The sequence below is a fragment of the Corvus hawaiiensis genome, chromosome 8 (genome assembly GCF_020740725.1).
Source record: "Corvus hawaiiensis isolate bCorHaw1 chromosome 8, bCorHaw1.pri.cur, whole genome shotgun sequence".
NCBI classification, from domain to species: domain Eukaryota; kingdom Metazoa; phylum Chordata; class Aves; order Passeriformes; family Corvidae; genus Corvus; species Corvus hawaiiensis.
The window spans coordinates 21,426,665-21,446,514 of NC_063220.1; the positions used below are offsets into that span (position 1 = coordinate 21,426,665).

At 46.2% G+C, this 19,850-nt stretch overlaps 1 protein-coding gene across 15 annotated transcripts in view; it reads right to left on the reverse strand.

The window, feature by feature from the left end:
- The window catches only part of CAMK2G (calcium/calmodulin dependent protein kinase II gamma), a 119,919-nt gene extending 102,071 nt beyond the window's left edge, over window positions 1-17,848 (reverse strand). For 4 of the 15 annotated variants that reach the window (XM_048311995.1, XM_048311996.1, XM_048311994.1 and 1 more), the window contains exons 1-2: window positions 17,615-17,821; window positions 15,707-15,801 (exon numbers count right to left, since the gene is read on the reverse strand). In XM_048311995.1, the coding sequence (XP_048167952.1) occupies window positions 15,707-15,801; window positions 17,615-17,679 (160 nt within the window). In that variant the 5' untranslated portion in view covers window positions 17,680-17,821. Of the gene's footprint in view, window positions 1-15,706; window positions 15,802-17,614 lie in introns of all 15 variants that reach the window. The other 11 variants (XM_048312000.1, XM_048311998.1, XM_048311999.1 and 8 more) reach the window with 4 other exon arrangements.
- Window positions 17,849-19,850: the final 2,002 nt, after the last annotated feature.

Below are 19,850 nucleotides of genomic sequence, written 5' to 3' on the forward strand. Positions count from 1 at the left end.
TCAAACCCAACGCACTCCAATTCAGCCATCACTGTCAGGGCTGTCCAAGCCTGCAGACCGACTGCATCCAGCCCCGGCTTTCCAATACACATCTGTACAACATGGCTCTTGAATAAAATGCTGCATGATAATGCAGCCACTGGTCACCAAACAGCTGGATTTTTTTTAATGAACCAAGGAAATTTATGCTTGAATGAAAGTAAGAGAAGCTCAGGAGGGAAACAATACCTCAGAATTTCTGCATGCTCTTAATACTGGTATTCAGCAGAACATCATTCTTCACTGCATAATGCCATCATGCATGACACACGCTGCGGGGCCCATGTCCATGCAACACCAAGTCTATATCTATTGCTTCTTTTTTAGCTGTTCCAGCCAGTTGGGAGAAGAAAGGATGCTGGAAATGCCGCCTTGATTTGATATTTGAGAGACATGAATGAGAGAAGTAAACTCAATAGAAAATCTTCTTAAAGGCACAGATAAATGACACTGTATCCCAGTGCTGAATGACTTCTCTCCAAAAGAGATAATACGTCTGTTAAAATACGCTCTTCTGACAAGAAGGAACATCAAGCCTCAGGGGATTAGAATAATTAAAAAAAAAAGGTCAAACCATCTATTTTAAGGCTAAGTTCCCCTAGTTATGCTAGGAGAACTTTAAATTAAGCAGAGCAAGCTGTAAATACAGAGCAGCTACCCAGACATTTCAATGAGAAGACTTAAAATGCACACGTGCCACACCAGATACCACCTGTAGCAGAGCCACCAAAATACTTCCGTACCAAAGAGCAAAGCACACCATGTATCAGTAAATCCATGTGGCAGTTAGGAACACAAGGCAGCAGGGACAGAGATGGCGTGGTTGCCTCCGGCTCCTGAAGAGCCTGAGAACTTCATCCAGTGCATATAAAGTGCTCAGGCACTTCTAGGTATTGTATGGAAGCAAGACAGCAAGAAGATGTAATAAAAGTTACCACTCACCAAAACAACTTTAAGTGTGAGGATTACTTAAAAACATGCACAGGCTTATGCATGTATGTTACACACATAGAAAGAAACTGTTTGTATGCAAAAGCATAAGAGGAGTTTCTAAGCACTGATAACTTTGAAGATGCTATCTAATCAGGGAGGAGTCTCCCCCAGTGTTTCTGTAACTGGGTTCTCCTGCAGGCAGCTCTCAAGGCTCTGTGTTGCACAGGCATAGCACCCACCCAGTTGAGACTGCTGCTACCATCTCTGCACTTCAGCCACACCAGCTTCCCGATCCCAACAGCATCAGGCCTGAAAACCAAGTTAAACTTCTCCGTTACCTTGATCCAAAGCCACTCAAGGGGCTCTGCTTCCTAAGCCCTCTTCCAGGAGTACCATACAGGCACACAAAACCTATTTCCACATCTTATCACTAACCTAAGACTCCACACGCACTTTTCTCAGACCCAGCTGCACAAGATCCTGGTTTCCAGAGCTCCACTAAAGCAACCCCTTCTACAGCTGCTCCAATAAATATGAAGATCTAAATAGATGTCCAGTCTACCTGGAAAACAAGTATCTGCCATCCCCACTACTTCAATAATTTCTTACTGAATGGTTCTTCTGAACTTGTTTTCCTGATCCAAGGTATGAGACCGAAATGGAAAAGAGATGTGCTGCAACACAGAGGGAACAGACATCTTCAGAGAAAGACCCATGTGCTCCTTAAGCCAACACTGACACCAGAGACTGTATTTTGTCAGCCCATGGCCTTGTTCAGCTGGGCTCTGTAATTTGCCTGTATTACATTCATGTTTTGTTAGTTATAGCTGCCATAAGGATCAACTTTTTTGGATGTTGCAGGCCACAGACGTGGGGTGGGAGAGGTGTTTCAAAAGAATAGGCACACATACCTTCTCCTCTAGCCTAGGCGGGCCATTTGGCAGCAACCCAGTGCAACATAATACATCCAGTACAAGGAGCAAATTGCCTGTGAGGAACTGCCCTGTACACTGACACACAGCTCTGCAGCACTGACATCCCTATATACAAAAAAAGAAAGAGGGCAGAAGCAAACTCCACTGCAACCAAAGAAAGGCTTTACTTCTTTCTTCTTATTTTCTTTTTTCCCCCCTGGGCTAATTCAGAAGCCCAGTATGCTTTTCACAGGGAGTTACGCTGCACAGTCACTGGGGCTGTGTCCCTGAGCACCAGCAGTGTACTTGTAAGGAACTCATGTCCCCCACAGGCACCCTTACAAGAGTAAGATCAGGCATGCTATCAATGAATTGGGAGTCCTTCCTGCATCTCAGTGACATTTTCATCACCATAACTGGCCACGGGTAGAATATCCCAGGAAGCAAACCCTAAAAATAACTTATTACAACAAGTCAGACAGTCTCCCAGCGAAAGGGGAGGGAACATTGCTTACACACAGTTAGCACAATTTGGTTATTACAAGAGGGAAAACGAATGCCCAGAAAACAGGAGAGGCAGAGAGGAAACAGAGGAGGAAAAGTGGGTGGTGAATCATACTTCAATTTTTTCACCAATGACTGTCAATTGCAAATGCTTTCCCAAGTGGAAATAAAGACATTGAAGTAGAAATTTGGAACCGAGTCTGCCCAGAATACTTTTAAATACAGTGAAAGAGAGAGCCTTGCCTGTTAAGCGCCAGAATGAAAAGCATTATGCGGTCCTGTGGGGCTCTCTCCAGCAATGGCCCAAGGGGCCCCAGGTATCCCCATGGGTCCCTGTGAGCTACAGAGGAATTTCTTCACCAGAATATCCTCAGAAACTTGTGGATGGGGAACCAGGAAGCAATCGCACAAGTGCTCCTGGTCATGGCTGATAGCCAGGCAGGCTTTCAAGGAGCTTCTGCTTGCTGGAGAAGCAGAGGAGAGGCAGGGGAAGAGCAGAACAGGCCATCCACTCCTCAGCCACATGCTTAAAGCCACAAGCTCCCCAGCCAGCTTCCCTGACATGCATTGGAGGGGCTGCAATCCTCACAGAATTCCCTCAGATGGCTCATCTACCCCACTTGTAAGCAGGCCTACTGCACATGTGGCTCTTCTCCTCCTCCTCATAGCAATTCACTCAGCAGCAGTCCCCAGTCTGCTGGGTGCAACACCTGAACAGCCAGGGCAGTCCAACTGACTCCACCTGTGGGCTCTCTCCCTGGCATCACAGCATCTCCACGGGTCACTGGCATCATCCTCTTGTGCCAGCACATGGTCCCTCTGACAGCCCATGCAACAAAGGACAACACAGTAGTAAACTTGCAACCCATGGGGCCTCTCTGCACTTCTGAGTGACATGCAGAAGCTCACAACAAGCTCCAAATTCCAACAGGACATCCTCTGTAAGAAGGGAGTGTGCTATAAAGACATCCTGACAGGATTGGCCCTAAGCAAACACCTGGTTAGACTCTGTGGCAGAGTGAGGAGGGGAAAAGCATGAAAAGATTTTCCAGTTCCAGGACTGCTGCCCACTGTGCTTTTCCATGTTTTCCAGCTCCTGAGCAGCTGATGCATACACAGGCACAGAAGGGAGGGGCTCCTACCATCAGCAGTGTGTTGCCATCCCTTTCTCCTCCTGCAAAAAGTCTTTCTGAATAAGTTTCCCTGTGCCCTGGGGAGGACCCAGCCACAACTGCAGACACTGGGCTCACTTGCACTCACTCCCTCTTGATTTACAGAACTTCCCTGCTAACAGCTGCATTGCAGATGAACTCTCTTAAAGTGGACATGCAGTAAGTGAGACAGTAGGACACAGAGCTGCTCCAAAGGCAACACAGGCATATCAGCACCTTCTCTGCTGCATACATAGTGACTGTTCCTGTGCAAGAACTCCAGCAGCTCTGTCTTAACCCCACTAGCCACAGAGGGTCCTGAAGAACATAGCCTAACAAAGAGAAACCACACCAAGTGAGCTTATTTCTGGACATGAGTTCCCTTCTTCTCCCCATCAGCTGATCACATCAGGTGTCCGTGGTTTTGGATGAACCAGCTAAGTAAGTATCAGACTACAGCTGGTTAGCAGACAAGGTAACAGTGTGACAGGGAGGCAGATCTCAGCAGTGTCAAGTCACTGCAATGCAGGATCCAGGAATTCAAAGATGCAGAAGGAAGAATTTAAGTTCCTCTGGCTCAGTCGAGCTGCATGTTGTCTTGTTCCCGAGCCAACCCCCACCACCCCTTTAGATAAGGTAACTGCAACCATGAGACCCAAGTTTTGTTGCCAAGATGGGGAAGAAATTTTGGCTGTGTTTTCAAATGAGAAAAAAACTTCAGCAATTAACATTTCATAATTCATCAGGAAGATAAGAAACTTCTTGACTATTCGTGAGGTGGTGGAAGGGAAAGATTTTTAAGCTCACCTTCAGGACTACTGAAGAAACTAAATGTACAGAGCCACGAAGAGTTAACAAGACATAATGTGCTTCCTTAAAACTGTAACCAGGTCTGCAGCAACATAAACTGCTAGCAGCAACTAGAGTCACCTGAACTTGTCAGCAATATTTGATAATGATTATCAAAAAAACCAACTGCCTTGTGCCTCTTTTTTTATATATCTGATGCTGAACTTGGCTGTCTGGAGAAGACAAATGTGTTATGAGAGCTCGACTCCCAGTCTACTGCTGTAGAAGTGCTTCCACACAAAGGACAAGCTGACCAACACTTCACTCCTCTACATCATCCTTATTAAGTGCAAGAGCAATTCAGACAAACAGAGAAGGCTGTGGATCATTGCTCTGCACTGAAAATTTTAATCCAGCAACTTCATAACAAGCAGCAGACACAACACAACATCCTAATCTGCAGAGCTGGCAGATTCTAGGCCAGATGACACACGAGTTAAACAAAAATGGGCAGAGCTGAAAGCCACTTTTCAATGAGCAGTCCAAAAATCAGGAATATTTAAAGTAACACAGGAGCTATGAATCACTACTTTAACTTGCACTGAAGAAACACATCATCACAATCAAGCTTTGTCTCTGCACAGGCACCAGTTATATAATAAAGCCGTGCAACTTCAACGCTCCTCATCTCTCTGACACAATCTCAACAGAGGACATTTGATACCCAAAGCTTACATGGACTGGCCCTGAGGCAGGCAAAATTAAACTTAACAGCACACCAATTCTTCTGGCAAACAACAGAAAAGTCCTGCTTGGCATCACCAGGCTATACTCTCTAGCAGCCTCCAAGAAAAATGTTCCAGCAAGTCCCTGTGGGTTACGGAGGCCAGTAAAGACAAGTTCCTCCTTCTACATCTATGTTTTCCTCCAGCCAATGGGCTATTTCTTGGCCCATTACCTGTGAAACGTTATATGTTTTGATATAAAGGAATATGAGGAAATAAATAAAAATTTAAAAAAACAAAACAACAACAACAAAACAAAAACAACCCCCCAAAAAAACAAGCAAAAAAAAACCCAAACAAAAAATACCCACAAAAACAAAAAAAAAAAAAAAAACAAACCCAAAACCAACAAACAAAACCCCAAGATACACATGGACATTTTCAGAAGGGCAGCTACTCTAATACAGCAGAAACACTAAGTTTATTTGGCAGGCACTGGAGACCAATATAGGGTAGGTTTTAACAAGCTGTTTTCCCTGAAAAAGCTTCCAGAGTACCCATGTAATTTGAAATGTGCATCTAGAAAGTGCATCCCAGAGAAAGCATTAGACTGTCCCCTATGAAGTCACATTTCAAGTCAGGTGTATGACATCAGGTATCTAGCAGCAAACAGAGCTGGATAAACACACACATCTCACCCATCTCCAGAGCTGCAGGAAACTTTACACACTGACTATATTCTGCTACATAGACAAGGATACCCGTTATGAAAGAAAGGTCCCTGTAAAAGAACCAGGAACAGAGGAAGTACACTGAAGTTTAAGGATTTAGCTCTTCTGTCTCCTTTTTTCACCTCACATGTCAGGCTATGTCATACTGCTTCTCCTTTTCTCACTGCTCCCCCGGGATTGAGAAAACCTCTTTTCAAAAAAGAGTTGTCTTCAACATCAAGAAACGACATCTCTGTCTTCACAGCTATCACTTACCACAGTCTACACCAACTGATTTATCAGAGATGACACAGTAACTGCATAAGATAAAGCACATCCAAACACTGAGTTACTCCACAAGACAAGCTGCAGCCTACACCAGCTAACTCAGGTGCCTAGAACAGGAGTGGAAGTGAAGGAAAGGAAACTGGCTTTGGAGGCTTAAAATCCTTGTTCTCACTTATGGCCTGTACTCACAAGAGCTTTAAAAGTCCACTGGGATTTGGGCTAGTGGGAAAGACCTATATCATTAATTTCCATAGATATTAATGTCTCATTTTATAAATAAATGTTTTAAGTTGAAGAAGCCCTTCTAGAATGAAACTAGTTTTTATTACCACAATTCTATCCTACTAAGCCTTCAGACAAACATTTTATGCTCGTATATTGCTGTTCAGAGGTTTCCCAGGCACAACCAGGTGTGTCTTTCCTGAAGCTGCTAGCAAGAAGGTTTTTTGTGAAAATTTGTGCTTATTTGCAGTACTGCAAACAACCAAGCAATACCACTTTTGCTATGGAGCACTGAGATCTTTGGCACTGAGTGCAGAAACCCCCTCACCAGCTCCTTGCTCCCCAGCCAGCTGCAAATCATTAATTCTCCTAGGACCAGTCCTTATCATGGTCAGCCTCCACAAAGGAGGCTGCAGCACAGGGTAGTAAGGACTTCCTCAGACTCCAGTGGAGGGAAAACTGCCAAGCTTAGCCTCTCTCGTGTACTGCCTGCCCACCACGCTATCAACTCTGATATGCAGGGACACTGCCTCAGCTCTGGGAAGGGAACAAAAGCACTATGCAGGGTCAAGACCACTACTAGCTCTAGTAGTGCTGACATGGTTTTGCATCAGGCATTTTCAATGACTACAGTCTTGTGCTATCGATGACAGTAGTGCAGGCTGGTTAGAATCATGTTTGATAGTCTGCAACCTGCAGGCAACACTGAAACTTGATTTGTGTTAACTCTAGTGCAGAAAATCTCTAAGCACAATGTAAAGAGCTAGAGTTACTTGTAGAATAGAGGGAATAGAAAAAAAAAAAGACCAAAAAGGAGAGACCGTCTTTTCCCACTTCTTACATTTCACCTGCCAAAGCAATGCAAATCCTGATGATTTATGCAGTGAAAGCAGGGTGCATTCACCTCCTCTTCAAAGAGGAAATTGGTCAGAGCAGTGTTGCCCAGAGTTTAGACTGGAGGAGGAACGCCAGTCTGCATTCCCCCCTGCCATCCCAGTGGCTATAGGAGAGTGAGCCTGGTATTTCTCACTAGGATACTGTCCTTCGTTAATACATCATCACCCACCCTCCTCCCTTCCTTCTCTCCTATGAGAAAGTTTAATCCTTTGGCTCACATGTGTCTGGTAAATTTTTCAGTCCCTGTTTGCCACTGTCATCATGGCAACAGCCCCCAGAGATAACCCACCAGCTCTGCCACAGCAGGCAGCCTGCCACTCCCTGCCTGATCTGCCATTTAGCCTTTGGCTCGTAGGCCTAGAAAGAGCTATGCCCACTCCCAGGCTCATCTTCACAAGCTGAGAGATAAGTTTACATGGGGTTTGTTTTTCTTTAAAATTAACTATGTACTCATTCCCACAATGCCTACTCTTTACTCTGAGACAATTCTCAGCTCAATTTTTGGGACCCTGACAGAATTGCATGAACAACAGCACTGCAAAGAGAGATGCTACCTTCGCTGCCTCAGAAAGAAAAGGGTCTTGTGTTTAACAGTGGAATCACCCGTGGCTTCTAGAAAAGAGAAAAGATGAGCTAGCAACCTTCTGTGCAGCATCACACTAAGCTGGACTTGTCCCAGTGTCACAAACAAGCACACTCCAGCCACAGGTAAGACAAGATCTCATGGCTGTGGATGCTTGGACAACAGCTAACTCAGGATGGGAACTTTGGACGGGAGCAGCAGGACACGGGGTCACCAGAGAGATACGTAACTCATGCTCCCAGGAACATAACACGAAAGTTATATGCACACACACATTCTCTGAAAGGTCATCGCATTTACTCAACTCACATCTCAGAGACGGGGAATTCTCCCTCTGACTCTGCCAGGAGCAGAGCGAGACAGATCCTGACACCAGGAGTAAAGCCATGGCTATCTCCTCCTCTCCTGACTCTATCATAAAAAAGCAAGATACAACATTAACCAGCTCTCTCACATCTCTCAGTTAGTCTCAGTCATCAGTAATCAGCCGCTTGCACCAACAACCACACTTCCCAGTCTGCTCATCTAAGTTGTGGGAACAATAGGAACTGTGTAATATTCTCTGGGAGGAAAGGAGGAGCGTAAAGCAGCATTACTAAAGGACTATTTTCAATCAAAGCATTATAGTTTAATGTAATTACGGGTTAAAGTAACTGATCCATGAGAAACAAATGAATATTCAAAACAAACTCAAAATTAAAACAGAAAGAAAGGCAGATGAAGAGTAAAAGGTGAAAAGAGCTACGAGGAATCAAAAAAAACCCTATAGACTCAGTTTCACCAGGAAGTTAAATTCATGCCCCACTTATTTTTGGCTACCCCGCACTGTTCAGAAAGCTTACTTCTATGATACTGCCAGCCCATTTCTTCAGAGGTATTCTGCAACTGTTCTCCAAAAATCAGGCAGCAATACCAGAATGTTTTTGGAGATGTTACCAAAGTATAAAGTGATATTTAAATAGACAGTAAATTTAATGAAATATAAAAAGGAACATGATGTCAGCCTAATTCATAGGGCCCCAATTTTTGAAGCATTAAGCTTATTGTCATAAGGATCAGCAGCAACTACAGTAGTTTAAGTTATAGGGTCACATTCCCTCCATACACTAAAAAAAAACCCCAAAACATCTAGTGAGCACCTCAAAATTTTAAGGATTCATTTGCCCATCAGAAACCAGTGCACCTCTGTTTTGCCAAAGATGACTACTCTGAGCACCAACATCACTTCTGTCGCAGGCAAACATACAATGATGTGAGATACTCCACATTTCTTTTTTTACAGCATTCAAGGCTTCTTTCCTGTGCTGGTGACCCTAATGCCAGGCAATATTGCCCTCTTCACCCAACCAAGACAACAGCAATAGCTCACTCTATAGTCAAACACTGGCAAATAAATGTGGTTTGTTTTTTTTTTTTTAAGTCTGTTATGTTGGTAAAAATCAGGAGATTTCAAGACCACAGGAAACTGGTATTTTGGAAATACCAAAACAGGTGACAGGTCAGAGTTAATTAAAAGTGTGGGTAATGCCTTCATTGTCAGGGTTGTGCTCACAGACAGCACAGTGGAGAGAAATATTTGCATTAGCATGCTTCGCTTTTAAAAACTGTTTTCACCCAATTTGGAGGGCCAGAACAACTAGAATACTTCCAGGGAATTGAAAGGAACAAAAATATTGTCACAGTCCTCTCTTAAAACAGTGAAACAGTGGTGCTAAACCATTGTTGGGGAGGAGGGCACTCTTTAAAAATTTCTTTATGATCTACAGATGAATCCTCCTCTGCTACTGATGATTTTGCTACTGTCTAGAGAAGGATTAAATTTGGAGATAGTGAAATCTCCATGCTACACCCCAAAATCAACAAAAAAAAGCAAGTAGTTTTTTCACCGGATCCTTCCTACAAGAAATCGAAGTAGCTCTCCTTGCCCCAAATATCTACAGGGTGCTCAACATCCTACTCTTCACTGTAACGGCACCTACAAATATTTCAGCCATGGCTGGCTGATCAGAGTAAATGCTCTAGAGCTAAGGGCTTCTGGACACGTGCAGGAGTTAGTCTAATCACATTTCTGCCATACACAAATCCAGTTTATATTGGGAAAACAAGAAACCCGACTCTCTCACCAAGCTCCTTTCTCTAACCTCGTGCAGAGCCAGTAGGAACTCCTGCCCAATCTGTGTGCCCACTTCCCCCCCCCCCCCCCCCCCCCATTGTTAATGCCGGAAATTTAATACTCAATGTGACCACTGAGAAGACAGACACAAGCTGAAATCCTGTCTGCTCTGTTCCAGCTCCTTTATAAAATATACAGCGTAAACTGAGAGGCAGCCTGGGGTAACCCCAACCATCACTAACATCCACAGTGGGAGGAAGCCAGCTTCTGGCCATAGTGAGCCACAGTAAAGCAAGGCATCCACCACTCACCACCCCAACAATCTCTGCTGGCTCTCACTCCAGGGCATTTTCCTGCCTGTACTGATATGTTGGGGCACGCAAAAAGCCAGGCCAACCGTCAGCAGCTCCCCACTAAGTTCCCAGCTCCAACCTCTCCTCTGAGGTCAGGGTCTCTTCTTTTGCACAAGCCCTCCTCTTCTCCAAACACCTCTTCCAATGAAATTTCCCCTAGTGGTATATATATACACTATTTGAACCCCTCTTCCCCTATGCAGGGGACTGCAAGCAGAGGCAGGTAGGAAGAAGAGGGGGAGGCTGCTGATGGGAGGTAGAGGGCTGCTGTTTCTGATATCAGCTGAGGCGCCTCACCACCAGCCCCTGCCGCACTTGTGTGCTGTGGTGCAGAGTGAAGAGTTCAGCCACTTGCTACCCATGAGCCCACCCCACTGATTCCTCCCCTACAGCCCCCATGCCTTAGCACCCAGCGTCTTACAGTAGCTCCACCAGGCAGTTCCCAGCCTCATACCCTCTGGGGGGTGTGCAGCAGGCTCTGCTCTGCTCCCTACTTCCCTCCATGTGTGCAAAGACTTCCAAAACATTTCCAACCCACTGCAGCTGGTCCGCAATATATGCTCCCTAACCACAGCATCTCTCAGACTTCTGCAGGCAGCAAAAAGGAGGCACGGGGTGGAGCTGGGGTGCAGGGAAGCTCTTCACTCAGCCCATGCTGCAGGAAGGGCAGCTTCTCTCCCACACCAAATGACTGGACCTGATTTGGCTGCTCAGCTGAGCAGACACGGTTTGATTTGCCATTCCCTGCAAGAAAGGACATTTGTCCTCAACCTGCAAACACAGGAACACACAGAGGGCACCTATCACAGGACATTTCTACACGAGTCTGGCTTTGCGCTTGAGCCGTCTGTGACCCGTGTTGGGCTTGCCCGCCCTGGCAGAGCCGGTGGCCCCGCTGCAGTGCAGCGCCCTGCACGCAGCCAATTCCAGTGGTGTGTGGTGCCCCACATGGGACTCAAAGCCTGGCAGCCGCAAGAGCAGTCCCAGGGAGTCCTAATGCAAGCAGCAGCTACGAACACGTACAGAACAAATCAAGAAAGATGTTAGGAACTGATGCTGCTAAACATCCTCTGCAGCATTCAAGCTCTACGTTTTAGCGTCCAGGGAAACTACTTCTGACACCTTCGACAAAACACATTGTAAAGCCCAAATCGGCAACCACTACAGAACCAAAAGCCAGGACAATAGTGGTGTGGGGAAAAAAAGCAGAGTTGGAAGGAAAAGGAAGTATAGAGAGTGCTTTTTTCCTGTTGGGGTTTGATACACAGAAGTAATTCCCTGCTCCTCCCACAATCCACATAATCTCCTACAGGAACAACAACAAAATAACTGGGTAGACTGCAAATTTTTATCCGGTTTACAAATTTGGAAAGATGAAGAACAGGGAGAGAAGCCACCTCTATTTCACAGTCAAGAGCAAAGCCACAGTAAGGAGAACACAGTGAAGTGGACTAACTTACAAGACAGCTGTTTTTAATTTTTTCATCAAGAGATGTCACTTGCAGGAGTTAAAAGATAAATTTAATTTGCTGTTGAAAAAATCTGTAACAGTAGATGTAATACACAGAGATTTTTTCCCCCTGCACTTAAAAAAAAGGGCAGAAATACTACAGATGGTGGCAGGATCACTAAATACTATTTGGTATAAAAAACATACTAAAAATTATCAAATCCTAAAGCTCTGCCTACCTCTTTCCACAGCCAGACTCTCTTGAAGTATATGCTGGCAAGTCAAATTGGGGATATTTCCCTACTGCTACTAAAGCTACTACTTCTCTCTTGATCTTTTGATCACTGCAAGTAATTTTACTTTATTTGAACTTCACTGTAGTACTACTTGCTATGAATTTTCATGTTCAAAAAGTATTCTGGTGGAAGCCACAAGACAACTTTCAAAAAATTACAGTTATTACTTCCCTCTACCCGTAGTGCTGGTAAAAGTCTGTGCATTCAATCCCATAGGAATTTCGGATGACTGAAGCATTGTATTTCCCCCATGCGTAATAACCACTGCTCTTATATGTCAGCTCAATGCTGACTAAGGTGAAGTCTGTTTCCTCTCCCTTTCCACAAGCATTTGGACCCTATTTAACATTAAACTTCTTGGCATGGTCTTCACTGGGCAGTGTTAAGCATCAACACAACATGAATAATAGCAAATACTTCATTAAAGTCAAAATATGAATTTCAATTTAGACCAGCTCTTACTGACAAAACTTATTTAAGAGAGAACAGGCATCCAAAAATCATAGACAGTATAAAAAAGAGACTCTCCTCTCAACAGCTGACTTGGTATCTTACGAAGGGTGAAATTTACTAGACTGAAGCTGTTAGGACCAGCACCCCATCCATTCTCCTTGCTTTCACAGAGAAGCCCTGTAAAACACCATGCCTCTTCAAGTCTTTACCCTTTAATTGCATATAATTCACCCTGAAGCATTCCTCTTCCTCATTTTCAGCACTTCCCAGTAAGCTATCTAGTATTTCTTCATCATGAGTCTTGAAAAACAAAGGTAACAAGAAGTACTGCAGGAGGAGAGCAAGGCTCTGTTACCATTGCCTTGAACAGAATCAAGGAAAGCACTACAGCAGGCAAAACTTCTGTGAAGCAGCAATGGGCTGTACATACTTTGCAGCAGCAGCAAGATGCTGACTCTTGAAGTAGCAGTTACTGCATCAGGTGTCCATACAGGTTCAAATTCTGCTAGGGATAGTAAAAAATGTTACATGTAGCTATGCTTAAGTTGGAGAGGGGCTGGCTGTCCCCAAATAAGGGAATATTCTGGCTCTGTGACCATGCCTAGAAGAAAACCAGCAGCATGGGAGGCAGGTCAAGAGGGTGAGTTACCCTGTGCAATGGACAGCATGCAGCTGGGTGCACAGGAGAGCCCCGGGCAGAGGTACTGATGGGCAGAGACATGGACACCCCAAGGAGAAGTGCCAGCTTGGGGAAAGGACACATCAGGCAACATATATCCAGGATGCTGCAGAATTAACACCATAATTCTGCTCCTCAGGGAGACAGCTTTCTAAAACGCCTTTTCCCGAGACTTTCATTTTCACGTTGCTGAATTGAATCTCCCTAATCACTGATTTACAGCTGCAATGTCTAAATAGCACACATTTTTCCCTCAATGCTTTAAAGACCTATTCCAAGGTGAATTCACTAACTTCCTATCAAAATACTCAGTCTTTTACTGTAAGTACTTTTTGTACTTACCCCTTGATCTCTCAGCAAACACAGCTGGAATAACTGAGGAACCTACGTATTCGGTTGAAGTCACTATTCACTTTTCACAGATTTCTCAGTCCTCAGTTAAAACTTCAACACAACCTGATCAGTCCCTTGTTTCTGATATTCTTCTGTACTAGCAGAAACATACATTTTCTTTCTTGGTTCTCCTCACACTTACCCTACCTAACCAATACGTTTTTAAGTATAACACTGCCAGCTGCCTCAAGTTAAGTAGCTGAAAACCAGGTTAGCAGCCTTCATGTATTTTATTTATAGGAAGGTAAGAAATCTAAATAGTAAGTATAGATCAAAACATGCCCTGTATTCACCCATACTTACTTTTCCTACTTGTTGGGTCATTAAACTGTCATCCCCTTATTACGAAAAACAATTAGAATCTATATATTTCTCCCTCTATAACTCATTGAGTGACCAAACACTTAAAAATTGACTCAATCAGTTTTTCTGAGCATTTTGGACTTCAGCTAATATGTTTTTGAATTTTGCTTCAACTATATTCAGCCTGCAGTTTTTCCCATTAACTTCAATACCCTGTCCTTTGTAAGATAACAGTTTATCCTTTGCGAACAGTTTATCAAATTGCCCGCTCCCTTCTCAAAGCAGCCTGGTGTCCATTAACATCTGAGAAATGGCTCTCCTGAGCTTTAGTCCTCACTACAGGACGGACAGGGAAGTCTGCAGAGCAAACACAGCATTAATGGCCGTCAGCAAAGCAAAGCCACTCTTCAAACCTCTCCCATATTAAGTTGAACTAATTTTGAACTCAAGAGATTGGATATCCCACCTACATCAGCAGGCACTGTCACGTGACCATTGAGGGGACACTGATTCTCAAAGACCTGCAGCCCAGATCAACAATCATTAACAATCCAGGGCTCCACTGGTTGGCCCCCAATATGACCTCATTCAGGCTAAATACTAAACACCTTAGCACATATGCTTGCTTCCAGAAGTAGAAAAACAAAAAAAAAAAAAAAAAAAGAAAAAAAAAAAAAGAAGAAGAAAAAAGAAAAGAAAAATCACTGCTTGACAGCATACTACCACTGACACTACTTCTTCATACAAACTACAGTAAATGGAAATTTTTCACTGTTCTTCAAACCGTCTTCTGCTCTTATCATCACATTTCACATTCTGGCAAAAAGGAGAATACATATTCTATTTTTCTTTTTTGTAAGGATTAGGCAAAACATTATTCACTTCTAAATCATTTATTAAGATCATTTGCTTTCTCCTCCCGCTTTTCTCTTCCATTTCTCAGTCAACCCCAGTATTAAGCCCTCTACTCCACTAGCAAGATAGTCCAGGGCTTCATACATTAATTTTGTCAAACCTGAAAGGCCTCTAAAGATTTACAACTTTTCTTGTTCACCTTTTCTAGAAACAGTTGCCTCTGGCATCTCAACTTGTTGCACTCCCTGTTGCAGCATCTTTCATTGCAGTTCAGTTTCTCTCATTGTCCTCATCCACCCCACCCACAAGGCAATTTTAATCCCTGCAGTGATTCCCTACACATCAGAAGATACATAATTCCTTCATACTCTATGGTCTACTACCCTTTGTGCATATGTATGTCCCTGGAAAACAGAAGACTAACAGCTTGGGAGAACAGTTAAGATCTTTTCTCTTTTCATAACACTACAGTCTAGTTTCAGGTTTTGTAAGTCTCCAGGACTTAGAAAGCACAAACCCCTTGTTCTAATATGTCGAGAAGTTAAATTGGAAAGATTTCTCCATCCAACCTATTTCTGCTGTTGAAGGCAGACTTTTTAGTTTCCAAACACACCACCTTTAACTACAGCATGAAAGGAGCAAGGCATATAGCATCTATCTTTCAAAAAAATAATCACATCTGTTCTGGTAAGACAGATCTCCTAGGTAAAAAAGACATTCAGCAAAATAAGTCTGCAACACTTCTCTTTATTATGAGTGATTGGTACACACACACATAGATGAATCTACCTCTAGCTCAGCTTGAAGAAGGAAGATCTCAAGAAGAAAAAAGACAACATCACTTTACAGAGTATCCATTTCCAGACACAGGAATTTTTCTATCATCCCACACTACCTTCTTTCAGTCTCCTCTGTGCCACACAACTCAATTATTTTGAAATGCTTAAATAATGACTGAAACAAGAAACTACAGATCCCTTAAATATATTACAGCCTCAACTCCGGTGAAGTATTTTTCTATTAATATACAGAAGAAAGGTATATAGAGACACTAACCTCTGGCTGATAGTTTTTTGGTGTTGATGATTTTTGCAGCATATTCCTGTGAAGAATTTTTCTTTACACATCTGCGGACCACAGAGAAGGCTCCCCTGGAAGAAAAATAAAGAGGGTAGGTGCTATGAAACTGAAAATGAGAATATAATAGCAATAATTCCTGTCCCAAGAATGGACCAGATTAAGGACAGGGCAGAAGACATACAGAGGAGGGACACAACACCTGAGAATCTGATGAACAATGCATGCTGTCTCATCAGCAAAAAACTTAAGTCTATATGGTACTCAAGCCTCCTGAAGACTCCTCAAGCCCCCTCACAGACAGCGCAGTAGGAAGAGCACACTGTGTGGGGAGAAAGAGACCATACAGCCACAGAAACAGGACATAAAGGGATTGATAAACAGGAGTCAAACAGCCCAGAAAGGCGCTGTGAACACTAGCCAGTAAGTCCCTCTCCCAAAGACAGCATCCCTGGCAGCCAGAGCACAAAACCAGGACTCATTTCTCCCATGTTCAAGTGCAAGCTCAGTCACAAATCACTGCAACACTTTGAAAAAGTTACTAGTTCTCTTATATCCTTCAACTCACCTGCAAAGGGGGATAAGCATGTACCTATTAATGAAGTAAGTAGAAAACTATGAGGCTTTGTACATTTTCTCAAGCTGAAACTATTATTATAACTATTCCAAAGAGAATTCCTCTTGGAGAAGAGGTCTGAGAGAGAGAGAAGAAGGATTTCTGTGAGGAAAAAGAGTGAATACAACAGAGACCAAGGTGAAAAGATAGAGACTGAAAATCTACAGGACTATACAATGAGCACTTGAAAACAGCCCCTTATTTTTTAAAAACAAAAAACCAAACATGGTGGGTAAAGAATAACAACTAGCTTTACAGGAAAGATCTGAAAAGGGAAAAGGACAAATATGAGAAAACTAGCAGTCCTTCAGATCAGGAATACAAACCCGTGTCTAAGGGCAAATGTACATATTTCAACTATGAGAAAGGGGAACAGAAGCTGCACAAGGGCCCCACATACAGTTAGTCCTACAGGGAGCCTAAAATAGCTTGAATCCCTCCAATACTGCGGAGTCCTGCCTTTTTATCCCCTTCCTCAACCTCTACATACAAACCAATGAGCATCAAGGTGAGCACCAACACCGGGGCCCGGGCTTGGTGACACACAGCTGCAGCAGTGTGGGGAGGGACGGGGACACCGGGCTGGAGAGAAGAGATGCAGCAGAGCCCAGCAGTTGGTGCAGGAAGGGAGGGAGCGAGCAGCAGCACCCACGAAAGCACCGTCCCCATAATCCTAACCTGGCCCTTTCTACTCTGCTTTCCTGCCCAACTGGGCTCCCCTGCAAAGCCCTGTCCTAGGGTGCAGCAGCAAGTCTGCCAATGCGGAGACAAGTGCGGAGAGAGGGAGGGAAGAAGCGAGGGAAGTAGGGAGGGAGGAGAAGCGCGGTGCAGCAGCACCTGGTCCTTTCACAGGGACAAGGAAGTGGGGACTGAAGCATCGCGGAGTGACTGTAACAGTGTCGCGTCCCAGCGCAGAAACAGTTGCAGAGAACGGCAACGTGTAGCTGGGAGACGGTGCGGGGAAGAGAACAGGGCAGCCAGGTCCCGAGGAAGGAAAGGAGGGAAGAGAGGGAATCTCGGGGTGCAACAGGAGCGCGCAGCCCAAGACAGGCTGCGGGGCGACCCAGGAGGGCAGGAACACCTTTCCCTCCGGGGGCTGTGCCGCTAGGGTGGACGGGGGTCTGGAGAAAAGGATTACAGCGCGACAGCTAATCCTCGTCCAGCTCCCGGGAGAGCCGGGTCGCCGGCACAGTGCTCCCGGCAGCGCCGGTGGGTCCCGGGGCCGGGGCGGGCGGCGGGGCGCGGCGCGGGGCGCACAGCAGGCTCCGTACTTGCCAAGCTCCTCGTAGAGCTGGTACTCGTCGGTGAAGCGGGTGCACGTTGCCGTGGTGGCCATGTTCGGGCTGCGGGAAGCTCAACGTCGCTGGGGCATGGGGCAGGACTGCGGGGACGGGCCGGGCGGGCGCGCTGCTCGGCGGCCTTCCTCCTGGCTCGGCGGGGCGGCGCGGGCTCCCCCGGCGCCCGGCTCGGCGCTCCCCGCTCCGCCGTGCACAGTCACCGCTCGCCGGGGAGGGGAAGGAGGCTGAGCCTGGCCAGCACCGCGAGAACTGGCTCGGAGACACCCCGCGCCGGCCCCCTCCCTCCGCCGGCCCCGGCCCGCCGCGGGGTGTGGCCGCCGGGGGCGCTCCCGGGGCGCCCGCAGCGCCGTCGCCCGCCGGGGGCTGCAGCCGGGGCGCGGCCGCTCCCCCCGCCCGCGGGCGCGGAGCGGGCACTGCAGTGAGCGCCCCCGCCCCGCGCCAAGGGCGGGCGGACTGCGGCGGGCGCGCCCCCTCCCCACGAGCTCCGCAGGCGGCCGGCAGCAGACCCCGGCCGGGGGCACCGCGGGTATTCCTCTTAATTCCCCGCGCGAGGGGCGCCGGGCCAGCCGCGGCCGGATAAGCTTCCTGCGTGCGGCGGGAGGGGAGGGAAGAGGGAGCCGCCGCCGCTGCCTTCCCCCGGGCGCACGTCAGCGGGGCTAACACCGGGCCACCCGGCCCCTGCGTGCCGCGGCCCGCCGGCAGCAGCCGCCCGGCTCGCTCCGGCCGCTCCGTGCGCGGTGAGGGAGAGGCGGCAGCTCCCGGCCGCCGCCGCCCGTCCCGACCGCAGTCAGAGCCCGGCGCCCAGCGTAGGGAACCCGGCCCGCTGTGCTGCCGCCCGCGAGCGGGGGAAGCGGGGCCTCAAGCCCTTCTGCGGATCCACCTCAAAGTTGGGCCCTGTGCTCCCGAGCGCTGTCGGGTGCCCGACCTTGGGGACGCGTGTGGAAGTCCCCGAGGAAATGAACCATCTGGAGCAGAGGTAAAGCGGTAACACGCGAAATGTCTTGAAACTGTTAGAGAGTGAGAACCAGCATTCGCACACACGCGTGGTTTATGCTGATGGGACTTGGACGCAGAAGACAAACAGAAATCATCAGTCTCCCAACTACAAAAGCAAACAAACCAGCCTCTGTGCTGTCTCTACTAGCACAGCATCTGAGAGTGCTGCTGCAGTGCCTTCATAAGCAAGTTTGTTTTCTCCTTTTACTTAAGTGAGTCTGTCTCTGTCTGAACAATTGCCAAATCTGCTTAATATGCAGATTTATATAGGGCAGTCACTGATCCAGCCAGAGAGGGAAGGGCTGCGCTGGCCTCTCCTGCGTGACTGGGAGTGCAAGCTGTGTTAAGAACATTCAGAGCGACAGATGAGTGTACCATAAGCCAAGAGTAGCATTAAACTGATCTGAAAATTAAGAGTACTGTATAAGTACCATATATTTCTGCACTGTATGTGGACTGAGAATTCATCATGTTATTCAATCATATGAAAAGCAGTGACAGCAGCCACCTGCATATCCCCCCTGCTCCCTGTCTCCAGGTTAAATGCAGCCAGCCCAGTGCTGCAAAGACTACACCGAAGTGATGCAGTGGGCAAAAATTCCCTCAGCCTATGCAGAAAGTAGATAGCAAAAGTAGGACAACATAACAGTAGCATTACAACAAAGCAATACCTCTAGAAGGTGATTATGAAACAACAGCATTCTGCATCTTACACCATGCCAGCATTTAAACCTGGAAACCTGCTGACACAGCTGTATGATTCAGAGAACCAACAAATGATCTGTCCAACAGGTATCAGTTGATCAGTCTCCTGCCAAGATAAAACTGCTCCAACAGCCTCATTTGGTGGGCCACCAGTTTCTTTAACAGAACAGTTGCAGCCAAGGAGGAAAGCAGTTTGACAACCCATGGTCCTTACCAGGGGAATTGGCTGATAACATGAAATTCAAGTGGGAGATTTTATATACAGAGGTGGGCAGTGTTGCTGATACACAACCTGCACTGCATTTCCACCATCCAAAATGACATTAGATGTCCTTTGTGCAGGAAAAGTGAGCTGTTAAGTTTGTGCTGTGGTTGGGCTAGGCAATGTCATCACGAAATATGCAACCCCTTCCCAATGTTAAAATGTAAAGAGCAACTGAAACAGGGCTGTGTTCCACAACACAAAACTGAGAGTGGAGGATTAGGACCAAATTTTAGCATGCTGTAA